Source organism: Chiloscyllium punctatum, chromosome X, assembly GCF_047496795.1.
Source record: "Chiloscyllium punctatum isolate Juve2018m chromosome X, sChiPun1.3, whole genome shotgun sequence".
In the NCBI taxonomy this organism is placed as follows: Eukaryota; Metazoa; Chordata; class Chondrichthyes; order Orectolobiformes; family Hemiscylliidae; genus Chiloscyllium; species Chiloscyllium punctatum.
In genome coordinates, this window is record NC_092791.1 from 21890282 (window position 1) to 21914588 (window position 24307).

At 44.7% G+C, this 24307-nt stretch overlaps 1 protein-coding gene across 3 annotated transcripts in view; it reads left to right on the forward strand.

The window, feature by feature from the left end:
• The window catches only part of LOC140471127 (electroneutral sodium bicarbonate exchanger 1-like), a 767860-nt gene that overhangs the window by 688320 nt on the left and 55233 nt on the right, over positions 1-24307 (forward strand). For all 3 annotated transcript variants that reach the window (XM_072567015.1, XM_072567017.1, XM_072567016.1), the window contains exons 18-19: positions 8118-8279; positions 9282-9533. In XM_072567015.1, coding sequence (XP_072423116.1) covers positions 8118-8279; positions 9282-9533 — 414 coding nt within the window. The remainder of the gene's footprint in view (positions 1-8117; positions 8280-9281; positions 9534-24307) is intronic.

Consider the following 24307-nt stretch of genomic DNA (forward strand, 5'->3'; position numbering starts at 1 on the left):
CTGGTGGGATCAAGTTATGCAGTTAAGTTCATTGACCTCAAAAGGAGGGTTGACTGTGCAGGTGTCAAGAACCTTACCTGCATGTGTTTTTAATAAAATGCTAATACAATTCGCTGGATTTAAATACCCTTTCCCAAATAAGTTCTACCCAGTTGAAAAAACCATCTCTTCAAATACCCGAAGTATAATAAGTAACCTTTCACTTCTTCCTAGATTACAGGGTAAGTACTTGCTGCTTCATCCTTCAGGTGGTGAAGGAGCAGTGCTCCGAAAGCTAGTACTTCCAAATAAACCTGTTGGACTATAACCTGGTGTTGTATTAATTTTAACTTTAAATGATTGCAATGTTGTGATACACTACAATGTCTCCAAGTGCAGTCAAAGCCTCAAAGGAGGAGAGGAGACTGGTTACGTCTCTGTGCTAGTTTCAAGCCCAAAAGCAAAGGAGATGAGGCTGTCTTTGGCTGAGGGTCATATCAAATCTCAAATGGCAAAGGGGATGGTGGATCATTGGCTGTCATTGGACGGGGAACTATCTTTCCAGGAAGAGTAGACCTCATAACAGTTTCTGACCTGCCCGGAGGCATTTGGGCCATGGCTAGAAAGAGAGAGTCACAGGGAGGTGTCTCACAGTATTGGATAGCAGATGGTACATTCACAGTCATATGGGGAATTGGGTCTGGCAAAGTGGAAGTTAATGAGTCAATGTTGGGGAAGGTATGGTCTTAAGAGGAGCTGGGGCAGTCGTGGATTTTGATGGTGCAGATGGCCTTAATGATGGGAGGATAGAGGGCCAGGTTGGGCATTAGAACTTGGATCATTATGAATTCAGGGAAATTGAAAAATTGGTGGAATTGGCAGAATCAAGACAAGGTTCCAAGATGATGGGCAACAGGAGTTATAAGGCATTCAGGGAAATAAAGAATGAGAAAACCTTGGTATGTGACAAGAGGAGAGCTGAACATATTAATTCTAATGATAAAAATAAATCTCCCTGATTTGAAGTATGTGTCTAAAATCACTTTCAGACCTACAAAAGTCAGAGGAGGAGTTTTTGGAGTGGAGTTAGGTTTTGTAGCTGACTGAAGGGACATCAAATGAATCTGGAGTCCAGTGGTTGAAGAATCCTGCTCAGCTGAGTTCAATTCACAAATATACAACATATCCTCAGAACGCATAGTTTCATGTTAAGAGAGATCCCATGAAATCATAGAGCCACAGTGCATTGTAGATATTTTCTAATCAACCTTTTCAGAGATGATATTAAATACCTTTGGAGCAGGTGGGGACTTGAACCTGGGTCTCCTGGCTCAGAGGTAGGGAGACTACCACTGCATTGGAAGAGCCCTCACAGTACGTTGTAAGCTCATTACCATCTCATGATTTTGGATGCAGCATTGAATCTGTAAGGTGCCCCACTGGTACAGGCCAACTGGCACAAGGGATGCAGCCATGACAAGGATAAGGGTGGAGATAAAGAGGGATGGGGCCAGTAGGGTTTGCTGACAGCTCTATCATGCCAAGGTAAGATTAGAATGGTTTTGCTGCAACCTCTTTGTGAACGGGGAGATGCACTGACATGCTTTAAGGATCCCAGCTGATGCACGCTGTCTCTATGCATCTGAACGTTTGATCACAAAGAGTCCTCAGGATAGATCTTACCATGATGTGCATGCTGTTTAGGGAGAAGGCCAGGTGGGGAACATTACTATCATGAAGCAAGCTTGCAGAGCAAACCTGAGAATAATGACAGATAAGACCATAAGACGTAGGCCATTCAGTCCATTGAGACTGCTTTGTCATTTAAGAAGACCATAGCTGATCTGATCATTCTCAAATCCAATTTCTTGCCATTTGCCCATAACCCTTGATTCCCTTACTGATTAAGGATTTGTCAATCTCAGCCTTGAATATATTTAATAGCCCATCCATGACAGCCCTCCGTGGTTAGGAATTCCACAGACTCACTCCCCTCAGTACAAATTCCTCTTCATCTCAGTTTTAAATGGGTAAAAATCCTTTCATACCTGGAAGTAACCTAATGAACCTTCTCTGCACTGCTGCAGTGCCAGTCTACCTTTCCTTAGGTAATAGGACCAATACTGTTCACAGTATTCCAGTTGTAGTCTGGCTAGTGCCTTGTATAATTTTAGCAAAACCTCATGACTTTTATACTTCAATTCATTGGAAATAAAGGTCAACATTCAATTTGCCTTCCCTGTTACCTGCCGAGTTTGGATGTTAGATTTTTGTGGTTTATGCACGAAGACCTCCAGATCCCCTGTGCACCAACTTTCTGTAGTTTTTTTTCTATTTATAAAATATTCAGCTCTTTTATTCTTCCTGGCAAAGTGCATAACCTCACATTTTCACAAATTATGTACCATCTGCTAAGATTTTACCTACTCTCTGAACCTGCCTATATCTCTTTTTAGACTTTGTGCCATCCTCACCAGTTGATGTCCCACCCATTTTTGTGCCAGCCACAAACTAGGCAATCATACATTCACTTCCTTAATACAAGCCATTAATACATGTTATACATAATTGTGGCCACAGCACTGATCCCTGTGGCACTCCACTAATTACAAGTTCCAATTCTGAAAGTAGACCCCTTATCCTATCTCCGTATTCTATTACTTTTAGCTAATCCTCTATCATGCCAATATACTACCCACAACACCATGGGCTCTTATCTTAGTAAGTAGCCTTACATGGGGTACCTTATCAAACACCTTTTGGAAATCCAGATATATTACATCTCCTGGTAATCCCTTGTCTCTCCTTCTTGTTACCTTCTCAAAAGAATTCTAATATATTTATCAGCCATACCTCTGACTGCATGATTATTATTATGTATTTCTAAATGCTCTGTTATCCTTTATAATCGATTCTAAAAATTTCCCAATGATAGATTTTAACCATCTGGCCCATAGTTACTTGTTTTCTTTGGCTCACATTTTGAATAAGGGCGTTACATTGACAGTTTTTTTCAGTCCTTTGGGAGTTGGAAGTTTACTACCAGTGCATCCACCATCTCTGTAGCTACTTCCTTTAGGATGCTAGGAAACAACCTATCAGGTACAATGGATCTATTGGCCTTTAGGCCCATTAGTTTCCGTGGTACATCTTTTCTTTGGCATTACATATTTGTCCTCCATCCTTGCCCCTTAATTATATAGTATTTATGGAATGTTATTAGTGTCGACTCCTTTGAAGACCAATGCTAAGTATTGATTCAACTCTTCTGCCATTTCCTGGTTCCCCGTTACTATTTCCCAGCCTCATTCTCAAAGGGTCTATAATTCCTTTTGGCATCTCTTCCTTTTTATTTATTTAAAGGAGCATTTGCTGACTGTTTTTATATTACTTGCTAGCTTAATCTCAAAGTTTAATTTTCTCTGTCTTTATTATAGTTTTGGTTATCTTTGTTGGCTTTTTTAAAACTTTCCCAATCCTCTGGCTAACCACAATTCTTTGCTATATTGTATCTTTTTCTTTCAATTTGATACTATCCTTAACTTCCCTGGATAACCATGGTTGGTTTATCCCCTTTCCTAGAACCCTTCTTAATCCCTGGGATATACCTTTATTGTGAGTCAAGAAATATCTTTTTTTTAAAAGATTAGATTCCCTACACACCCTGTCCACACCGACCCTCCGAACAGTAACCCACCCAGACCCATTTCCCTCTGACTAATGCATCTAGCACTATGGGCAATTTATCATGGCCAATTCACCTGACCTGCACATCTTTGGACTGTGGGAGGAAACCAGAGCACCTGGAGGAAACACAGACACAGGGAGAACGTGCAAACTCCACACAGACAGACAGTCACCCAAGGCTGGAATCGAACCTGGGACCCTAGTGCTGTGAAGCAGCAGTGCTAACCACTGAGCCACCGTGCCACCCAATGTCTGCCATGTTGATCAACTGTCTTTTCTACTAAAAAAAATTCCCAGTCTACCCTTATTCCTTTACAATTATCCTTATGTAATTTTAGCACAGTTTTTTTCTAACCCAAGCTTCTCACTCTCAAACTGAATACTAAAATATACCAAGTTATGGTCACCGTATTCTAGATGTTATTTTACTCCTGCTCCAGGAGAGCCCCTTTTTAAAAATTACACCCACTGGATATGGTTATGATCTTACTGAATGGCAGAACAGGCTCCAAGGGGTGAATGGACTAATCCTACTCCATCCTAAGTCCTCTGTTCTGATGTTTCTATAATGTTTTGTAAGCAACCTTCTCAGACATATTGTTCCACATTTCGAGAGCAGGTGGAACTTGAACCCAAGCCTTTCAGCCCAAAGGTAGGAACAATATCACTGCATCACAACAACCCCCCCACGCTTGCACTCTAGTTATTAGTTATATTTATCAACCTGTTCAAATGTGTTTTTCACACCTTTGGAGCAAGTGGAACTCAAATCATGGGCCTTCTGGTCCAGAGGTAAGGACATTACCACTGTAGCACAACAGTCCTATCGCCAGCACACATCTTCATTTTTTATATATCCAGTCGTGATCTTACACACAACTGAACATTTGTTCCCCCCATCACCAAATCACCTGTAGCATTTTTTCACCTGAAAGCACCACTAGTAAATCACTGGTTTTCTCCAATTGATTAATTTACATGCAAAGTACGTTAAGGGCAATGCAGACCATTAAACATGAGGGAAAGGTAAGGAGAGGGAGGGGAACGAAATCAACATGGAGTGTTTGAAGGGGAACTCCAGCATTCTTTTGAAGAGACACTTATTAGCTAATTCTTTATGCTCCCATTACATAAGGTCTACTTGAGTCACTTAATGAGGAAGCAGTTTCAGCTGGTTCTTAATTAAGCTGCTCTTTTACTGGAACCCTTTAAAAGAATCCTGATCGCTTGAAACAGATAGCTAGTGTTACAGATCAGTCTTTTCAGTGATGTTCCAGAGGTGTGTCAAAAGATCTCAGAGCAGTTTGATTAAAAATAACTCCAGAGGTGTAATATTCAAGGCAACAGTGATCATGTTGACAATGAGCACTGGTCAGAAACCATCTTCAATTGACCGATGTACAATGCAGAATGCGTCTTAGGTGATTGAAGTTTTTTTTTATGCTCCTCACCACATTAAAGGCTGGTTGCGAGGAGGCAAAGGATACCCCCTCAATATCTGGCTGAGGACGCCAGTAAGGAATCCTTGGACTAATGCCAAGGAGAGGTACAATGATGCACATACACCTACAAAGCAACAAAAAGACTGCTGTAAAGCACTCAGGCTTTACATCAGAGAGAGTGTTCTGTATCATCATGGTATGCTACACCCACAAAATCCTCACTGAAGACATTGAAGAGCAGTGTCTTGGTAGGGGTACAGATGCAGGAATAAGAGGTCTCTTCCATTTAAGGGGAAAGTAAGGATCCTGAAATAGGGCAGAGATTATTCACAGGCAGGAAGAAGCTCAGGCAATGGTCTGACATGCCAAATAGACTAATAACAGATTTTTAGCAAACCAATTTTAAGGTGATTGAGCTGCCTATGAATGTTTTCTTTTATGGGTTGTTTGTTTGGAAACCAGCTGGCTAGAGGTTATTGCTTGTTAACTAGCCTCATCGTCACTTCTGCCTTTACGACCTCTCTTCAAACAAAAAGGAAAAAATAACCTTTCTAAAGTGACTGCATCGTCACACTGGGTATAGAAGGACTGTCCTGTGAAGAGAAGCTGAGTAGATTGGGCCTGTACATGTTGGAATATAGAAGAATGAGGGGTGACCTTATTGAAATGTATGAGATTATTAGGGGCCTTGACAGGGTCCATTCAGAAAGGCTGCTTCCCCTTGTGGGAGAATTGAGAACCAGAGTGCAAATCTCAGAGTATGGGTTCACACATTTAAGAAGAGTTGAAGAGGAATTTTGTCACGGAGAGTTGTAAATCTGTGGAATTCTTTACCGCAGTGGACTGTTGAAGCTGTTTCATTAAATATTCAAGGCTGAGTTAAACAGAATTTTAATCACTAAGAGAATCAAGGGTCATGGGGAAAAGGCGAAGTTGAGGATTTTCAGATTATCAATGATTTCAGTGAATGGCTGAGCAGACTCAGTGGGTTGAATGTCCTATTTCTACTCCTATGTCTTTTGGTCTCTGGAGTATACGGAGATGAAGCTCCCAAGGTGTCTGGCTGACACTCCTCCTCCTCGCTATGGGTGCCTACAGCTCCCTATCTCAAAATGAAGGGAGTATTTGGAATATGTTTGAGCTGCCTCATTCCCCTCTTACCTCACCACTGATGCTTTGCACCCTGATTGCATAACTGGTAGTGAGTGTCCTTCTGGGTCTGGGTCTGGGTCTGGGTCTGGGTCTGCCAGAGCCATAACAGTCAACAGAACTTGGATGGGCTCCTCACTCTTTCACTTGAGTTGTGGTGAGATTGTTGGAGGTCAATCATCTCGGCTCAGCAGGAGTTCCACAGCGTAGCATCCAAGGCCCATCATCTTCAATTGCTTCATCAATGACCTCCCCTCCATCATAAGGTTAGACATGAGAATGATTGTACAATCATCAATCATGTTCAGCACCATTTACGACTCCTCAGATACTGAAGCAGCCTATGTTCAAATGCAGTAAGACCTGGACAACACCTAGGCTGGAGTTGCAAAGTGGCAAATAATATTTGCACCACGCAAAAGCCAGGAAATAACCAAGAGATAGTGTACTCCTCATCTCTTGACATTCAATGGCATTACTGTTGCTGAACCCCCACTATCAACACCCTGTGGGTTAGCATTGACCATAAACTGAACTGGACCAGTCATACAAACACTGGTTACAAGAACAGTTCAGAGGCTTTGAACTCTGCATTGAGTAACTCACCACCTGTGTCCCCAGTGCCTGTGCACCATCTATAAGCACAAGACAACAGTGTTTTGGAACAGCCTCCACTTGCTTAGATGGGTGTACCTCCGAGACAACCAAGAGGCCTGACACCATACAAAATGAAGCAGCCAGTTTGATCAGCATCCCATTTATTCCCTTTGCATGTGGCAGCAAAATACACTGCAGCAACTCACCAAAGTCCCTTCCATAGTAACTTCCAAACCAGTGGCCTTGACCATCTAGAAGGACAAAGGCAGTAAATGTACGGAAACCTGACGGCTCACAGGTTCCCCTCCAATCTCACACCAACCTAATTTGGAATTATATCAGTTTTCCTTCACGGTCACTGGGTCAAAATCCTGGAAATTTCTCAAGATAGATGTGCCTTTATCCCAAGGACTGCAGCAGTTCAAGAAAGCAGCTCATCATCTTCTGCAGGAGAATTACAGATGGACAGTAAATGCCTGCCTTGCCAATGTCCCATGAATGAATAACAAAAACTCACGGTATATGGAGGCCCTTTGTCATTACTACCTGATGTTACACAGGCAGGGCAAGTGGTTATTTTATGGAGGCATGTCACCTGCATTGGGGTCAGTCTGTGCATGGACTCCAGTAATCCCCAAGTGTCAGAAACCTTGGGCACTGCTTTCTCCACCAGCTATAGGCCCATGTCCATGATGTGCTCACTAGGTTGTGATCCTAAGCCTTCTCTACATAGCGTACTAACCAAGGTGAATGTCTGTGTGCTAGTGGAGGTTGCAGGTGAACACTGTACCAGTGTCTGAGGGGTTTTGGAGACATCATCCTCTGAAATTATGAAAACAAATGTCTGATATTATTTGCACATAGAAACATACAAAAATAGAAAATAAGAGCACGAGTAGGCCATTCAGCCCTTTGTGTCTGCTCCCCTATTTGATGTGACTGTGAAGATCACCATTGAAAATATTTTGTATTTTGAACACATTATTGTAAATAAGCAAAAAAAAATGAAGATTACAATGAGAGCCATTAAGTTCAACAGAAGAATAATTGCAATTCAATTACATTTAAGATTGTAAATTTTAATTTGGGTATCTATTATGTGAGAATCACTGTAGCATCTAGTTTAATGAGCAAAAGTAACCAGATCATTAAAGCATGATGTCCTTGGAATATGTTGCTAGTGAGAGGGCACAGGATTGCACTGACGTCAGTTTTCTGAGAAACTGTTTTTAAATTGCTTGTGCTGTATGTGCTTATTTGCAGCCAACAAGAGATGATCGTGGGTGGTTAATAAACCCCATAGGTCCAAATCCCTGGTGGACAGTTATTGCTGCCATTATACCAGCTCTGCTGTGTACTATTCTTATTTTCATGGACCAACAGATCACTGCTGTCATTATAAACAGGAAGGAACACAAGCTGAAGGTATGAATTCCTGTTAATTCTTAAAAATCACCCGAGATTTTGTTGAAAATGGATATTAAGAGGGACATCGAACTGAATGACGACACCCGCTAGCATATTTGAAGATACAGGAGGGTCTTGAAGTCCACTGCCTTCCCACTTACCTTTGACCTGTTCCCCATATTGTGGTAAAGAGTAAGGCATCAGGCTGCCTAGTCACCTGTAGGCCAATTGAGGCCCCTAAATGATAGATTAACTACTACTCAAAAGTTTCATTCTGCTTCTGTCTTAATATTTGGACGTTGGACGAAGGCTGATAGTTTTCACTGTGCAGGCTGCTGTCAGGCAGGGAGGGAGGTGGGGCACCTCCTGTTTGAGCAGGTGTCCACTGTACCTATTAAGGCAACATAATGCCACTTCCAACATGGCATCCCATCCCTTTCCACTGGCATCTTTAAGCTAACATTCTATCCCTGGGGTCTCCAAGCTGTGTCAGCCCAAAATCCTCAGAATTACCGCAAACCTGGAAGATAACATTTCTTCTCCAGCAGCATTTTGTAGTCCCAGCAGCAATCACTATTCTCTTCTGCTATTGCTAGGATTACGTAGCGACCAACTGTGCAGATTGGCCGGTGGCTATCTAGGGTGGGACTTCCTGATGGGGGAGCGAGGTTCTATTCTGACCTTATTGCTGCAGGACAGCTGGAATTCTGGTTAATGAGATGCCAGCTAACTTTAAGGCGATGGATGGAACAGGTTATTTGCCCATTGGTAAAATGCACCATTATGCTACATACAGTTACACAGTAGTCTATAGTTACTTTAACCTGTAATTAACTTGTACTTTGCATCTTATGTTCAGACTTAAGATCGATCCACTGCATAAACTGCATCATGGTCGACATATGATTACGTTAACTGTTTTGGTTTGTAACCTTGTGCTAATATTTGACTTTGAATTAAGTACTAAATTAACCAGCCAGAACTTAGAGACTTCAAGTAATAAGTTCTTTCTCCCCACAGAAAGGATGTGGCTATCACCTTGACCTCCTGATGGTGGCAGTAATGTTGGGTGTATGTTCAGTTATGGGACTCCCCTGGTTTGTAGCTGCAACTGTTCTCTCTATCTCTCATGTGAACAGTTTGAAGCTGGAATCAGAATGTTCAGCTCCTGGTGAACAGCCAAAGTTCCTGGGCATTAGAGAACAGCGGGTCACTGGCCTCATGATCTTTGTCCTTATGGGGTGCTCTGTCTTTATGACTGGTTTCTTAAAGGTAAGCCAACGGTGGAATATTAGGTAACTTCTTGCAATTGTAAGGTTCCAACAGAGAATACTAATTTTAAGGATTAATTTGTCTTAGATTGTGGAATGCAAAACAGATTCTTAATTAGATTATAAACTAAATTCTGATTGTCTTAATGTCTATGAAAATGTCATCTATTAGAAAATTAATGAGGTGACCTCTCATTTAGGATTTAGTTGCATTGCAATTAGTTTTTGAAATCTGATGTTGTAATATTTATAACCACCTTTCACCCTTCATAGTGCAGACTGTAATGAGATATTCATCATAATCTCTTCATACAAAATATCAGTGTGGAGGCAATATTGTGTGATACATTCCTGTATACCATGGGTGGAATGTATTTACATCTTCCACTTGAATACATTCCCAGCCATGGTTGAGGTTAGGTAATGAGTTAGGCACTTGGGGTGGAAAAGAAAAGTGAGAAAGCCAGAGGATGATTTACTTGGTCATATTTGAACCCAGCCTAATAGAAATGTCTAAACAGTCATGGTATCGGCCAGAAGGCCTTGCTGGAGCTGCAGGGAAAATGGGGAAACTGTTCATCCCAGCATAACTTTGTGATATTTATTTCTTCATATCGCAATAATTCAATGCACAACTAAATTGCCAAACAGAGACAGACAGTTATCTGAAGAATTTGAAACTTACATTTCACTGTAGTGCTACCAACTCTTGTGCTAGATTACTGCACATTTGAACTACAAACAGGAGGAAAACTTTTTTCCATCTTCACTGAAACTTGTTCATTTTTACATTCCCCTTTTCTTGCCTTGTGGTCAGAGTTTTAAGCCTTCTGATCCTCTGATGTCTATTATCCTCAACTTTCACCAATTAGAAACTATAAAAACCTCACTCGTGTTGCAGATTTGTGTCTAGTATGAATTAAGAAAGGCACACTGTCCAGCTGAATGTGAATAACAAAGTTTTATTGCAATACCCTTTCCTCAGGAAAACAAAAAAGGAATTAGAAAATTTGTAGTAAGATAGAATATGCTTTTCAGCATTATGACATTATTTATAGGAGAAAACGGGTATGTTTTGACTTATTATAGGACATAAAAACAGACACGTAGCTTCGAAATATAGGCATTTCCCTGTGTGGAGTTATTTCACAGTTAACATTGACAGCTGTATACAATAAACAGCAATTTACAGGGAAAAGGGGTGATAAAACCAGACCCCCAAACTCCACTGTACAAATCAGTTCACAGGGAATCTGGGACAAGAAGGCAAAAAAAAAGGAGGGATCAACGCAATCACATACAGACAGTTTGATAAACCGAATAATAAAACAGTGCATATGTCACAGACGCCCCTGGCTACTCAGCAAACCACCTGACCCTCACCTTCTGGTTGCTCAAAGGCAGCCTGCCCCTAGGCCCCTTCCTGCACTCAGCCTGCCCTGACATACCTTCTGGCCACCTCTAGGACAGCCCGCCCTGGTACCTGCCCAGGGTTACAGAGGCCGGTAGACTGTCCTCGGCGCTGGCTCTCGATCTGCCCCTACGTATCATCGGGCTCTCGCCCACCCTGATGTGCCATCCGGCCTGTAGACTGCCCGGACACACTTTCTGGCCACCTCTAGGACAGCCCGTCCCCTTCCCCAGGGATAACAGCGTGCAGGGCAGCCCAAAAGCCTTCCGGATCTCGGCCTGCCCCTACGCACCTTCTGGCTCTCGGGTGCTCTGACACACCTTCCAACCACCTCTAGAAAAGCCCGTCCCAATCACCCCTTCTCAGGACGACAGCGCTCAGAATGGCCTACCCACCTTCTGGCTCTCGGGGCAACTGGCATCGGAGTGGCCAACCCACCTTCAGGTTCACAGGACAGCCTACCCACCATCCAGCTCTCGGGGTGACAGCTTTCAGGGCAACTTATGAGCCTCCCAGCTCACAGTAAGGCCTGCAAGACCCAGGGACACAAGGCGTTGCTTGTTGGGGTTATCTTGCAGACAGACATCTTTTCTGGTACAGAGTTCATTACTATAAACAGTTCTCTTCAAAATGTAGATTCCATTCCCAGGAACAGAGTCCACTCCAGTATGCAGAGTGCATTGTCAGAGTACATAAAGTACACAACCAAAGGCAAAGGCAAAGGCAAAGTCCACACCAGTAAGCAGAGTCCACTCCTGAAGGCAGTGAATACACACCCTATAGAACACACCCACAGGTGTTCAGTCTCCTTAGAGGCCTGGTTTATCCATAGAGAACCAGGCCAACTCACAGGAACACAGTACATTGTAAAGGTGCAGTTAACTTGCAGGGATTTGATCCACTCCCGAAGGCAGAGTCTACTCCAGGATGCAACAATTGCTCATCTCCCAGCACACACACACAGGTGTTCAGTCTTTACAGAGGCCTAGTCACCCACAAAGGGCCAGGCCTACCCACAGGAACAGCTCATCTGGAAAGATGTATTTTCTCACAACGGCTCAGTCCAAACACCAAAAAAAAAGGAAAAACAAAGAAAACCAAAGTGCAAGGGCTAAGCCCTGCCACAAAAATCAACATAGTCCTTTTCTCAAAGGAAAAAAGTAACAGGTTGTAACCAGCCAGTGAAACAACAGTTCCCTAATGAGAACCATTACATCTGAAACACATTGACTGTTTAGATCAGAGAGAGTTTAAAAATCAGTCTTCAATAAAAAGAAAGAATATCAGTTAACAAAACTGGCCTTGTAAATCAGCCAGTTCAGGAATCAGGTTCTACCCAATGAGAAAAGCAGTAAACCAACAGCAGCAGTCGGGCCCTCTTGTGGAACACTGGTAGTGACCCTACTCCTGGACTGGGAGTCACAGGTTCAAGTCCTATCTGCATTAACATCAAATCACAACATCGATTGTACCTTGCTTATGGTGCAGAAAACATTTGCATGAAAAAAAAAGCACCAATGGCAGAAGTAATACACGAACTGTGGCCCAGCCAGCACAGAGAGAGTCCCCTAAACTGAGGGGATTTTAAATCTCCTGGTTTTTTTTGAACATTTTATTAAACAATACAGTTAACATTAACAGCTGTATACAGAGGAACCTCGATTATCCAAACAAGATGGGCAGGCACTATTTCATTTGGATAATTGATTATTCAGTTAATTGATTCAATGCCTTTCCTCTGGGGCTCTGAGTTTTCTGTTAAGTCCGCTCCCCGTCCAGCACACGAGGCAGCAGCACACCGCACGCGAGACCCCGACCCTGCCTGCACGCTCCTCAACCCCACCCAACACTGCCCACCATCTGCCCCATCCTTGCCCCGGTCCTTCCTCCAACCCCATCCAACACCACCCAGTCATCCACAACCTGCCCCCACCCCAACCCTGTCCAACACCACATCCCCACCCCATCCAATATCACCCCCCTCACCCACCCCTCCTGCCCCCAACCTTGTTCAACAGGGTCTGCCCCCAACCCCTTTCACCACTGCCTCCCCAACCCGTCCAACACTGTCCCCATGCTCGCCCCTGCCCTGTCTCTGGACACCAACAAGGCTGCTGCTGCCTTTTTTTGGGATTGGGCGAGTGTCCAAATGGTGCGCACACAGCCCCATACACAACTTTTTAACTGCAACCTTTTGACAGGTTTCACTTTTACCCTGTACAGGACAGTGTTGAGAGATTATCTGGGGAAGGGGGGTTTATGGTACACCCCTGTGTAGAACTCCAGGGAAAAAGTGTGTGGGGAGAGCGAGAGCGAGAGAGCACTGGAGGTCAGTCATTTGGAGATGGTGTCTGGGCTCCCATTGATGTCCAGGACTGTTCTCGGCAATATTTCAATAAGCAGAGTTCACTTTTAATCACTGTAAACAAAAGACGCGATCAGTGTTGGAAACACATCTTTGATGTAATGTTTCTATTGGGACCGCGAGATCTCCTTCAGATAATTTGATACTTGGATAATCGAGGTTCCTCTGTACAGAGGAACAGCAACTTTACAAGGGCGAGGAGCAGCAAAGCAAGGCTCCAAACCCCACCATTCAACCAGTTTTCAGGAAATGAGGACAAACCTCAAATTCCACTTCAGTCATTAACAAATCAATTACATAACAAAAACAGTGTATAGAATACAGACTCCCCCAGCAACCCACTTGTCCCTCCCACCTTCTGGCCACTTTAAGGCAGCCCGCCCCATGCCCCTTCCAGCTCTCGGTCTGCCCCAAGTCCCTTCTGGCTCTTGGTCCACCTGCCGGCCACCTCTAGGACAGCCCGTCCTGTTTCTTCCCCCCCCGACGACAGGGTGACTGCTTTCAGGATGACCTATAAGCCTCCCAGCTCACACGAAGGCCTGCCAGACCCAGGGACACAAGACAGTGGAGGTAATAAACCCAACAAGCAACATGGCAGAGTCAATTATCAACAAACAGAGTCTTTCCTGGTATAGAGTTCATTACATTTTGAAGAGAACTGTTTATGGTAAAGTCCATTTCCAGGAACAGAGTCCACTCCAGTATACAAAAAGTGCATTGTCAGAAACGGGGTCCACTCCAAACTGCAGCGTCCATTGCCAAAAAAAAACAGTCCACAACCCAGGGCAGAGTCCACTCCTGAAGGCAGCAAATGCACACCCCACAGCACACAGGTGTTCAGTCTCCATAGAGTCCTGGCTCATCCTTAGAGAACCAGGTACACTCACAGGAACAGAGTACATTGTAAAGATGCAGTTAACTCACTGGTTTAGTTCACTCCCAAAGGCAAAGGCAGAGTCCACTTCAGGACACAGCAATTGCTCACCTCCCAGCACACACACGGGCGTTCAGTCGAGAGAGGCATAGTCACCAACGAAGGGCCAGGCCTACCCACAGGAACCACTTATATGGAAAGATGTATTTTCTCACAAGAGCTCAGTCCAAACACCAAAAAAGTGAAAACACATTAAAAAAAACAAAAGAAAACCAGAGTGCAAGATCTGAGCCCTGCCACAAAAATCAACTTAGTCCTTTTCTCAAAGAAAAGAGTAACATACAGGCTGTAACCAGCCAGTGAAACAACAGTTCCCTAATGAAGGCTGAATTACACTGGAAACACATTTAAACAGTCAATCAGCCAGTTTAAAAATCAGCCCTCAATAGAAAAGGAATACTAGTTCATAAACTAGCTGTATAGATCAGCCAGTTTAGGAATTAGGTTCCCCCCCCCCCCAAAAAAAAGAGAGAAACCAACAGCAGCAGTAACACACTCAGTCCCCTAAACTGATGAGATTCTAAATCTCATGGTTGTATATTTTGTTATTTTCTATTCCACACACTACTGCCTAACTGTGGTAGTGCTTATTTTATCTCCTGATTTTTTAAGTTTTATTAAACAATTCACAGTTTACAAAAAACAGTTAACATTAACAGCTGTATACAGGGAAACAGCAATTTTACAAGGGAGAGGAGCAGCAAAGACAGGCCCCAAATCCCGCCGTTCAACCAGTTTACAGGGAAATGAGGACTAACCTCAAATCTGTTTCAACCGTTACAAACAGTAACAATGACATTTGTACATACAAGAAGAAAGTGAGGACTGCAGATGCTGGAGATCAGAGCTGAAAAATGTGTTGCTGGAAAAGCACAGCAGGTCAGGCAGCATCCAAGGAGGAGAATCGGCGTTTCGGTCATAAGCCCTTCTTCAGGCTCGAAACGTCGATTCTCCTGCTCCTTGGATGCTACCTGACCTGCTGCACTTTTCCAGCAATACATTTTTCAGATTTGTACATACAAGACATCCAATTACATAAGAAACAGTGCATATAATACAGACCCCAAGAAACCCAGCAAGCACCCCCACCTCCAGCCACTCTAAGGCAGCCTGCCCCTATGCACCTTCCGGCTCTCGGTCCGCCCTGACACACCTTTTGACCATATCTGGGGCAGCCCGCCCCAGTATCTGCCCGGGGTGACAACGCTGAGGACTGCCTACCCGCCCTCCGGCTCTCGGTCTGCCCCTACGTACCATTGGGCTCTCACCCACCCAGATGCGCCATCCGGCCTGTGAACTGCCCTGACACACCTTCCGGCCACCTCTAGGACAGCCCGTCCCCTTCCCCAGGGACAACAGCGTGCAGGGTAGCCCACAAGCCTTCCAGATCTCGGCCTGCCCCTGCACGCCTGCTGGCTCTCGGCTGCTCTGACACACCTTTCGACCACCTCTAGGACAGCCGGTCCCAATCACCCCTTCTCGGGACGACAGCACTCAAAGCAGCCTACTCACCCTCTGGCTCTCGGGGTGACAGCTTTCAGGATGACCAATAAGCCTCCCAGCTCACATTACGGCCTACTAGACCCAGGGACACACAAGACAGTGCAGGTGATAACTCCAACAAACCACATGACAGATAATCATCAACAAACAGAGTCCTTTCTGGTACATAGAGTACATTAGCATAGACAGTTCTCTTCAAAATGTAGAGTCCATTCCCAGGAACAGAGTCCACTCCGGTATACAAAGTGCATTGTCAGAAATAGAGTCCACTCCAAACTGCAGAGTCCATTGCTAAAAACAGAGTCCACAACCCAAGGCAGCATCCACTCCTGAAGGCAGCAAATGCACACCCCACAGCACACAGGTATTCAAGCTCCATGGAGTCCTGGCCCATCCTTGGAGAACCAGGCCCACTGACAGGAACACAGTATATTGTAAAGGTGCAGTTAACTCACAGGGGTTTGTTTGAAGGAAAGCTCTTATCCCAAACTCCGGGATACAGCAAGTGCTGTATCCCAGCGCACGCGCGCGCACACACACACAATCTTCAGATGCCCAATCCCAGGGCTAGGCCTCCCCACAGGAACAGCTCATCTGGTAAGATATATTTTCTCACAAGGGCTCAGTCCAAACACCAAAAACAGTGAAGACACATACAAAAGAAAACTAGAGTCCAAGGCCTAAGCCCTACCATAAAATCAACATTTGTCCTTTTCTCAAAAGTGAAAGAGAAAAGAGTAACACAGGCTGTAACCAGCCAGTGAAACAACAATCCCCTAATGAGAACAGAGTTACACCTGAAACACATTATGTGTATCAGGAGTTTAACAATCAGTCCTCACGAAAAGGCGGTAGTGTAAAAGAAGAAAAAAAGAAAAAAGAAGAAAAAAAAGGAATATCAGTTAACAAACTGGCTAAACAATTCAGCCAGTTCAGGAATCAGGTTCCGCCCCCCCTCCCCCCAAAAAAAGCAGAAACCAACAGTAACACATTGACTGTGGCCCAGCCAGCACAGAGTCAGGGTTTTTGTCCGAAACGTCGACTCTCCTGCTCCTCGGATGCTGCCTGGCCTGCTATGCTTTTCCAGCACCACACTTTTCAACTCTGACTCTCCAGCATTTGCAGTCCTCACTTTCTCCTAGTTGCTGAAAACCTGACTGCGAAGCCTGTTCCAAGGATGCCAACCTTGAAGAAGTTCTCCTCTTCCCTCCACAAGGATCTCAGTGAGTCTCTGTCTCACACCACACTCCCAGGTCATCTCCTCTGCCCTGAAGCTCTTCAACCACGTCCTAAAGCAGACCCGCTACTACAGCCACATCTCCTTCCTCATCATCTGCCTACGCAATCAACTCATCCCCCATGGACTCCAGATTACGTTCAGAGTATCACAATTTGGACCTGACCAGGACAACCACTACCTACAGCAAATCGAAAGCCTCCAGAAATGGTTCTCCCTCCGGATCCTCCACTCCATGCTCGCAGCCATGCACAATCACCTACTCTCCTTGCAGTCAGCCCTGCCCCATCTCAGTGCCACACTCTCCCAGACCTGCCAAGGACCTCTGCTATTCTACATCCTGAGAAGGATCCACACACTCAACAAATGCTTTTTCTACAACTTATCAGACATCAAGGAATGTAAGTAAACCAAACTCTCATGTACTTACCTGCAAATCCGGGATTCCTCAACAATTCCAGACTCTTCCCTTGACCTCTGGAACTGATCGGACACTGTTATCCACTGCCAAGCTCACTGCGGCCACCATTGACCATACCGCTTCTGCAAACACTGCCTGTACCTCCACCTCTGTCATCACTGCTAGAGCTAGGGTCTCTGCGAACTCCGCAAGTAAGTCCGCCTCCACAATCACTGCCAGAACTACCGCATCTGCCATTGTTGCCAGTAACTCTGCCACCGCGATCACTGCCAGATCTACTGCATCTGCAATCGTTGCCGGTAACTCTGCGTCCACAATCACTGCGAGATCTACCGCATCTGCCATCGTTGCCGGGAATTCTGCCTCCGCGATCACTGCCAGAACTACGGCCTCTGTGAATGCCACTGATACCTCCACAAGTGCTGCCAAGGATGTCACTTCTGTCCCCGTGGTTGCCACCACTTATGCCACTTCTACCCCCCACTTCCACCCTTCACTGGAACACTGCCGACGACCATGCCACCCGCGTGGCCACTGCCGATAGCACCACTTCAATGAATGCCACCAAGGACATCATTTCTGCCCCTGCAGTTGCCCTGAACACACACCACTTTTGCCCTCATGACTACCACTGTTCATGTCACTTCCTCCGGTGATGTCACTCACAATCACATGATCGCCTGCACTCCAGAGACAGTCTCCAGTTCTACACCAGGCCCCAGCCTTGCTGTGTTTTTATACCATCCTTCCTAGACCTCCCTCTTGCTGAGGATGAACGATCAGTCATCAGTCTCACCTTCATCCCAGTACCCTCCCGGATCAACGAATTCCGTACGCATTGTGACATTGAACTTTTCTCCCATCACCTCCACCTTTGTGCTTACTCTTTCAATCGTGACTCCCATCCACCCTCCAAAGACCCCTTCTCCCAACTCCAACATACTCCACCCTCTTGGACACCTCGCTGTCCTCTTACCCTCCCTCGACCCTTTATCTCCAACTGCTGTTGTGACATTGACCACATCAACTTGTCCACCTTCCTCACCCACTCCAATCTCTCACCACTCCCTCCACTCCAACCCCAGCCTCACCATCAAACCAGCGGACACTGACCTCTACCTCACCGAACCTAGATGTCAACTCGTTGACACCTCCTCCTACTGCCCCCTCGACCATGACCCCACCTCATCTACTGCATCCATTGGTCTTGACGTGGCCTCCTCTGTATTGGGAGACAGGACGCCAATTCACAGAACATTTCAGGGAACATTTCTGGGACACACACATCAAACAACCCACCGCCCCATGACCGACCACTTCAACTCCCCCTCCCACTCCGCCAAGGACCTGCAAGCCCTGGGCCTCCTCCACCGCCAAATCCAAGCCACCCGCCAACTGGAGGAAGAATGCCTCAGCTTCCGCCTTGGGATCCTCCAAATATAGAATGGTTTGTATTTGGACAAACCTTTCTGGCAAACCACTTTGTAACTAGGTGATAAGGACCTGACTGGATATATTGAATTTTATTCTGCTTTAGACATTTTACATGCTATAAACTGTGGATTACTATAGCTAACAAGCTATTCTGGATAACCAAGCCTCTTCAAGATCTCTCCCTGTGTTTCAATGGTTTTCTCTGAAGATGATGTCGTCTTAATAGCAACTTTGGACCATTTCGTATGTGCGTCAACCACTGAGAAACATTCACCCTTCAAAAGGTACAGTGTAGTTAATACAAATTATTTTGCTGTGACCTTTCTGACCATTCCCATGGGCATAATGGTGCTAATGGAAGTAGGTTGTAAGCTCTTGCCCATGCTACACGTGTTCCTGCCTTCTCAATTTCAGTATTGAGTCCTGGCCACCAAAAATAGCCTAGTTATCTCCTTCATTCTCACAATGCCACACTGACTTGTTGTGGAGCTGATTTAACACACACTTCATTAGCTGTGGTGGAATGATGACACTCAATAGGAGACATCCCACTGGTAAGGACAGTTCTAGCTTCCATGTGACCATATGGGTTATTCCTATGATCTTGCCACAAAGTGCCATGTCTATCACTTTTGATAGTAATTAATAATTTCCAGTATACTTCTTAACTTGTCCTGTCATTACTGGAGTATTCTCTACTTGTTTGAAGTAGAAAATGTGTATATAAGGACTGTTTGTAGTCGATTCATTTAGCAAAGGTAATCTAGATTACCCATCAGCATCGCCAAGTAAGTCTGCAAATACTTAATTGTATGTAATGGTTAATAGTAACAATGCCCACCTCTGCATTTGGCTTGATGCTAGAGAAGGTATCCCTGTAATGAGGCCTAAATGTTGTGGTCAATGGTCTGTGGTCTGTTAATAGGGTAAATTCCTGGCCATACAGTTATTGGTGGAATTGTCTAATATCAAAAAATGACTCCGAGAGCTTCTTTCTCTATCTGTGTATAGTCCATTTCTGCTTTGTTTAATGATTTTTGCAGCAAACGCTATTGGCTTCTCTTCCCCATTGGGTAATATGTGAGAAACAACTGCTCCTACTCCATATGGTGATGTATCACATGCTAGTTGCGATGATAACTTTGGGTCAAAATGAGTCAGAACTTTAACTTTAATGAAATTTCTTTAGCTTGTGTAAAGGCTGTTTCACACTGATCTTCCAATTTCAAATTCTTGTTTTGGCATCATATATTTTGCAACAACTTGAGAATGGTTTGGGACAAACTTGCCACAGTAATTTAGCAAGCCTAAAATTGATTATGGTTGGTTTATATTTTTAGGTCCTGGTGCCTCAGTTGTGACTCTTACTTTTGAAGGTGACTTGTGTAGTCCCTTAGCATAAATGACATAATGTAAATATTCAGTGGAAGATTTAAAAATTTCACATTTGTCTTTCCTCACTTTTAATCCATAATCTTCAAATCTCTGCAGAGTAGTATCTAAATTGTGGAGATGCTCTTTTTGTTTCTCCCCATGACTAAATTATCTTTGAGGTAACGTTGGACTCCTTCCAATCCATTTAAAATCTGATCCATGACACTTTGGAATAAACCAGGTGCAGATGTGCTTCCAAAAGGAATTCTCTTGTATTTGAATAGATCTATTATGTGCTAAAATTGTCAGGTATTTCTGTGACTCAGAATCTACATTCATCTGGAGATAGGCTTGACTCAGATCAATTTAACTGAAAAGCTGACCTCCAGCTATTCCAGCAAATAGGTCATTGATTAAAGGCAAACAATAAGGGGCAACGTTTTCACACAGAGGGTGGTACGTGTATGGAATGAGCTACCAAAGAAAGTGGTGGAGGCTGGTACAATTGTAACATTTAAGAGGCATTTGAATAGGTATATGAATAGGAAGGATTTGGAGGGATATGGGCCGGGTGCTGGCAGGTGGGACTAGATTGGGTTGGGATATCTGGTCAGCATAGACGGGTTGAACCGAAGGGTCTGTTTCCATGCTGTACAGCTCAGCACACAGTACCAGATTAGTAGTGACCTTGAAAACACTGCAGCTGTGTCTGGTGCATCTTTCTTCATCTCCGGTATGAAGGCATGGCCTAATCACCCACATTTATATGTTCAACGACTCCTATCTTGACCAGTCTCTCTAATTCTGCCTTACCCTTTGGTCTGATTTGCATAAGGCACTGATCAAACCTTGCAACATTTTGTTTGATTCTTATCTTTGATTTTCAATGTCGCAGAGATTTTTATTCCATGCTTCCCAGATCCCCACTGAAAACAATGGCATGTTTCATTAGAAATTGTGATGAATCAGTCTCGGGTTCTGACAAGCAATTGACTCCAGCCCAGTTGACCGATTTTCTCCAACCATTTTCCCCACAGTAAACCTGGGAAATTTCCTCTGACAAGGTGCAAGGACAAGTCTTCAGACTGACTGTATAGCTGAATGCTCACTTTGATACACCCTTAAAAGCACCGCTTCACCTATGTACATTCTTATCATAAGTTTTGAGGATTGTGACCCAGTGTGCCCAATGTTCTCGATCAGCTGAGCATGTACCTGGCTGTGCACTGGGAAAACAAAAACCCACAAATGCCTCTTGATCATCCATGCACTGGATGGCCAATGAAGGAATCCTCCAGCCCTCCACACAGCATATCCCTGACTGCTGTGTATGGATGGCCAATGAATCCTAAGATTCTCCAACCACCAGAACAAAGCCCAGGCCTTTGGAACTCATTGCTGGGCCACGCAACCACTTCCACTCCAGACAAATTGTAAAATTTTGAGATTGTTGAAGCAGGCTCTGGGAAGGGAGCCAGCTTCAACAAGGTGACATCACCTCCAGTCAGGGATTTGAGTTGAAAGCTGCAGGAATAATGGTTTGGGAGTCCTGGGGAGTTTGCAATCTTCTTAGCAGTCACCTCAGGCACAAGGTCCAGGAAGCAGTTGGCCATTCCAGAAGGAAGTAGCACATGACATAAATAGCAAATTAGATTTTTCTTTCCTATTTTTAAAGCTTTGTTTTCTTTGCTAAGTTTGAAGTATGTTCAAAAGAGAGGCAAATGAGTCTTCTGTAGTGATTGGAGCAGGACCAGCTGGATCTCACTGACTATGAGATCCTTGATTGAGGCTGTTGACCTGGTCAATCAGGGAGCTCTGGCTGACAGATATAAACAGGAGTGTTAGGGTTCTGTTCACTCTAGGGACTGGCTCCGCGCAAGCTGGTCAGAGTCGATGTACTATGCATGTGTAAATAAAGATGGCTTGGTGATGGGATACTGGCCTCTGTGCAGTTATTTCATCTTTAAAAAAAGAAATCCTATGCACATTTCTAAAGGGATTTGCTTGCCTAGGTTATCAGAACCAAGATGCCATCTTCAATACAGAAATAGAACATAGGAATCAGTGAGATTTTCACTTATCATCAAACGGATGATCCAGATATGGTGAAAATTCTCCTTGATAGTCATATTTGCAGTAAAGATGAATGTTGAAAAGTGTGGTGCTGGAAAAGCACAGCAGGTCAGGCAGCATCTGAGGAGCAGGAGAATCGACATTTGAGCATAAGCTCTTCATCAGGAATGAGAGGGTTGCCCAAGGGGGCTGAGAGATAAATGGGAGAGGGTGTGGGGCTGGGGGGAAAGTAGCTGAGAGTGCGAGGTAGATGGAGGTGGGGTTGATGGTGATAGGTCAGAGAGGAGATGGAGCAGATAGGTAGGAAGGAAAATGGACACGTAGGACAGTTCAAGAGGGCGGTGCTGAGTTGGAAGGTTGGAACTGGGATAAGGTGGGGTTAGGGGAATGAAGAAACTGGTGAAATCAACATTGATCCCGTATGGTTGGAAGGTCCCTTAACACTGTCCTATCCCCCTTGGTCCAGTATCTCCCTACATATGTTCGGGACACCACCCACACACTCCACTTTCTCCATGACTTACGTTTCCCTGGCCCCCAACACCTCATCTTCACCATGGGCATCCAGTCCCGAAACACCTCCAAGCCTTCTGTTCCTTCCTCTCCTGCTGACCCAACTTAGTACCCTTCCACTGACACGCTCATTCAATCAGCTGAACTGGTCCTCGCCCTCAACAGTTACTCCTTTGAATCCTCCCACTTTCTTTAGACAAAACGGGTAGCCATTGGCACCCACACGGGCCCCAACTGTGCCGAATTGAATTGAATTTATTGTCATGTGTACCAAGACATAGTGAAAAGCTTTGTCTTGCAAGCAATACAGGCAGATCACAGAGTTAAGTAGCATAGATAGTAAATAATAGGTAAACAGCAGCAAAAACAAAAACACAGGTACAGGTGAATGTTAAGAGTCTGTGAGTCCATTCAGTATTCTAACAACAGTAGGGTAGAAATTGTTTTGAAACCGGCTGGTGTGTGTGTCCAGGCCTCTGTACCTTCTCCCCGATGGTAGAGGTTGTAGAAAAACATTGCCAGGGTGGGATGGATCTTTAGGAATGCTGGCGGCCTTTCCTTGACAGTGGGCCTGGTAGACGGATTCTATAGATGGGAGGTTGGCCTTAGTGATTGTCTGGGCCGAGTTCACCATTCTCTGTAACCATCCCCGATCTTCATTGGTACAGTTACCATACCAGGTAGTGATACATCCAGACAGAATGCTCTCGATAGTGCACCTATAAAAGTTGGCAAGGGTATTCACCGTCATGCCAAATTTTCTCAGCTGCCTGAGGAAGAAGAGATGTTGTTGGGCCTTTGTAACCCCATGAAGAGTCCAAGAAAGCTTGTTGTGGATGACCACTCCCAGGAGCTTGACAATCTCCACTCATTCCGCCTCTGTGCTACTAATGTGTAGGGGGGCATGAGTAACATCCCGCTGAAAGTCAACAATGAGTTCCCTGGTTTTGCCGCATTGAGAGCTAGGTTGTTCTCAGTGCACCATTTTTCCAGGTCTTCAACCTCCCTTCTATAGTCTATTTTGTTGCCATCTGAGATTCGACTGACTACGGTGGTGTTATCAGCGAACTTGTAAATGGCATTAGTCTGGTATTTGGCAATGCAGTCATGAGTATACAGTGAGTACAGTAGGGAGCTGAGTACGCACTCTTGGAGGGTCCAGTGTTGAGTGTTAGTGAGGATCCAATATTGTCCCCAATTTTCACCTGCCTGTTTGTCGGGTATGTGGAACAGTCCATTTTCCGCAGTTACACCGGCACCATTCCCCACCCTTTCCTCTGCTACATCGATGACTGTATCGGTGCCTCCCGCGAGGAGGTTGAACAGTTCATCAACTTCACCAACATCTTCCACCCTGACCTCAAGTTCACCTGGACCATCTCAGACATCTTCCCTCTCCTTCCTGGACCTCACCATCTCCATTTCCAGCAACAGACTCAACATGGACATCTACTACAAACCCACCGACTTCCACAGCTACCTGGAGTACACCTCCTCCCACCCTGCCTCT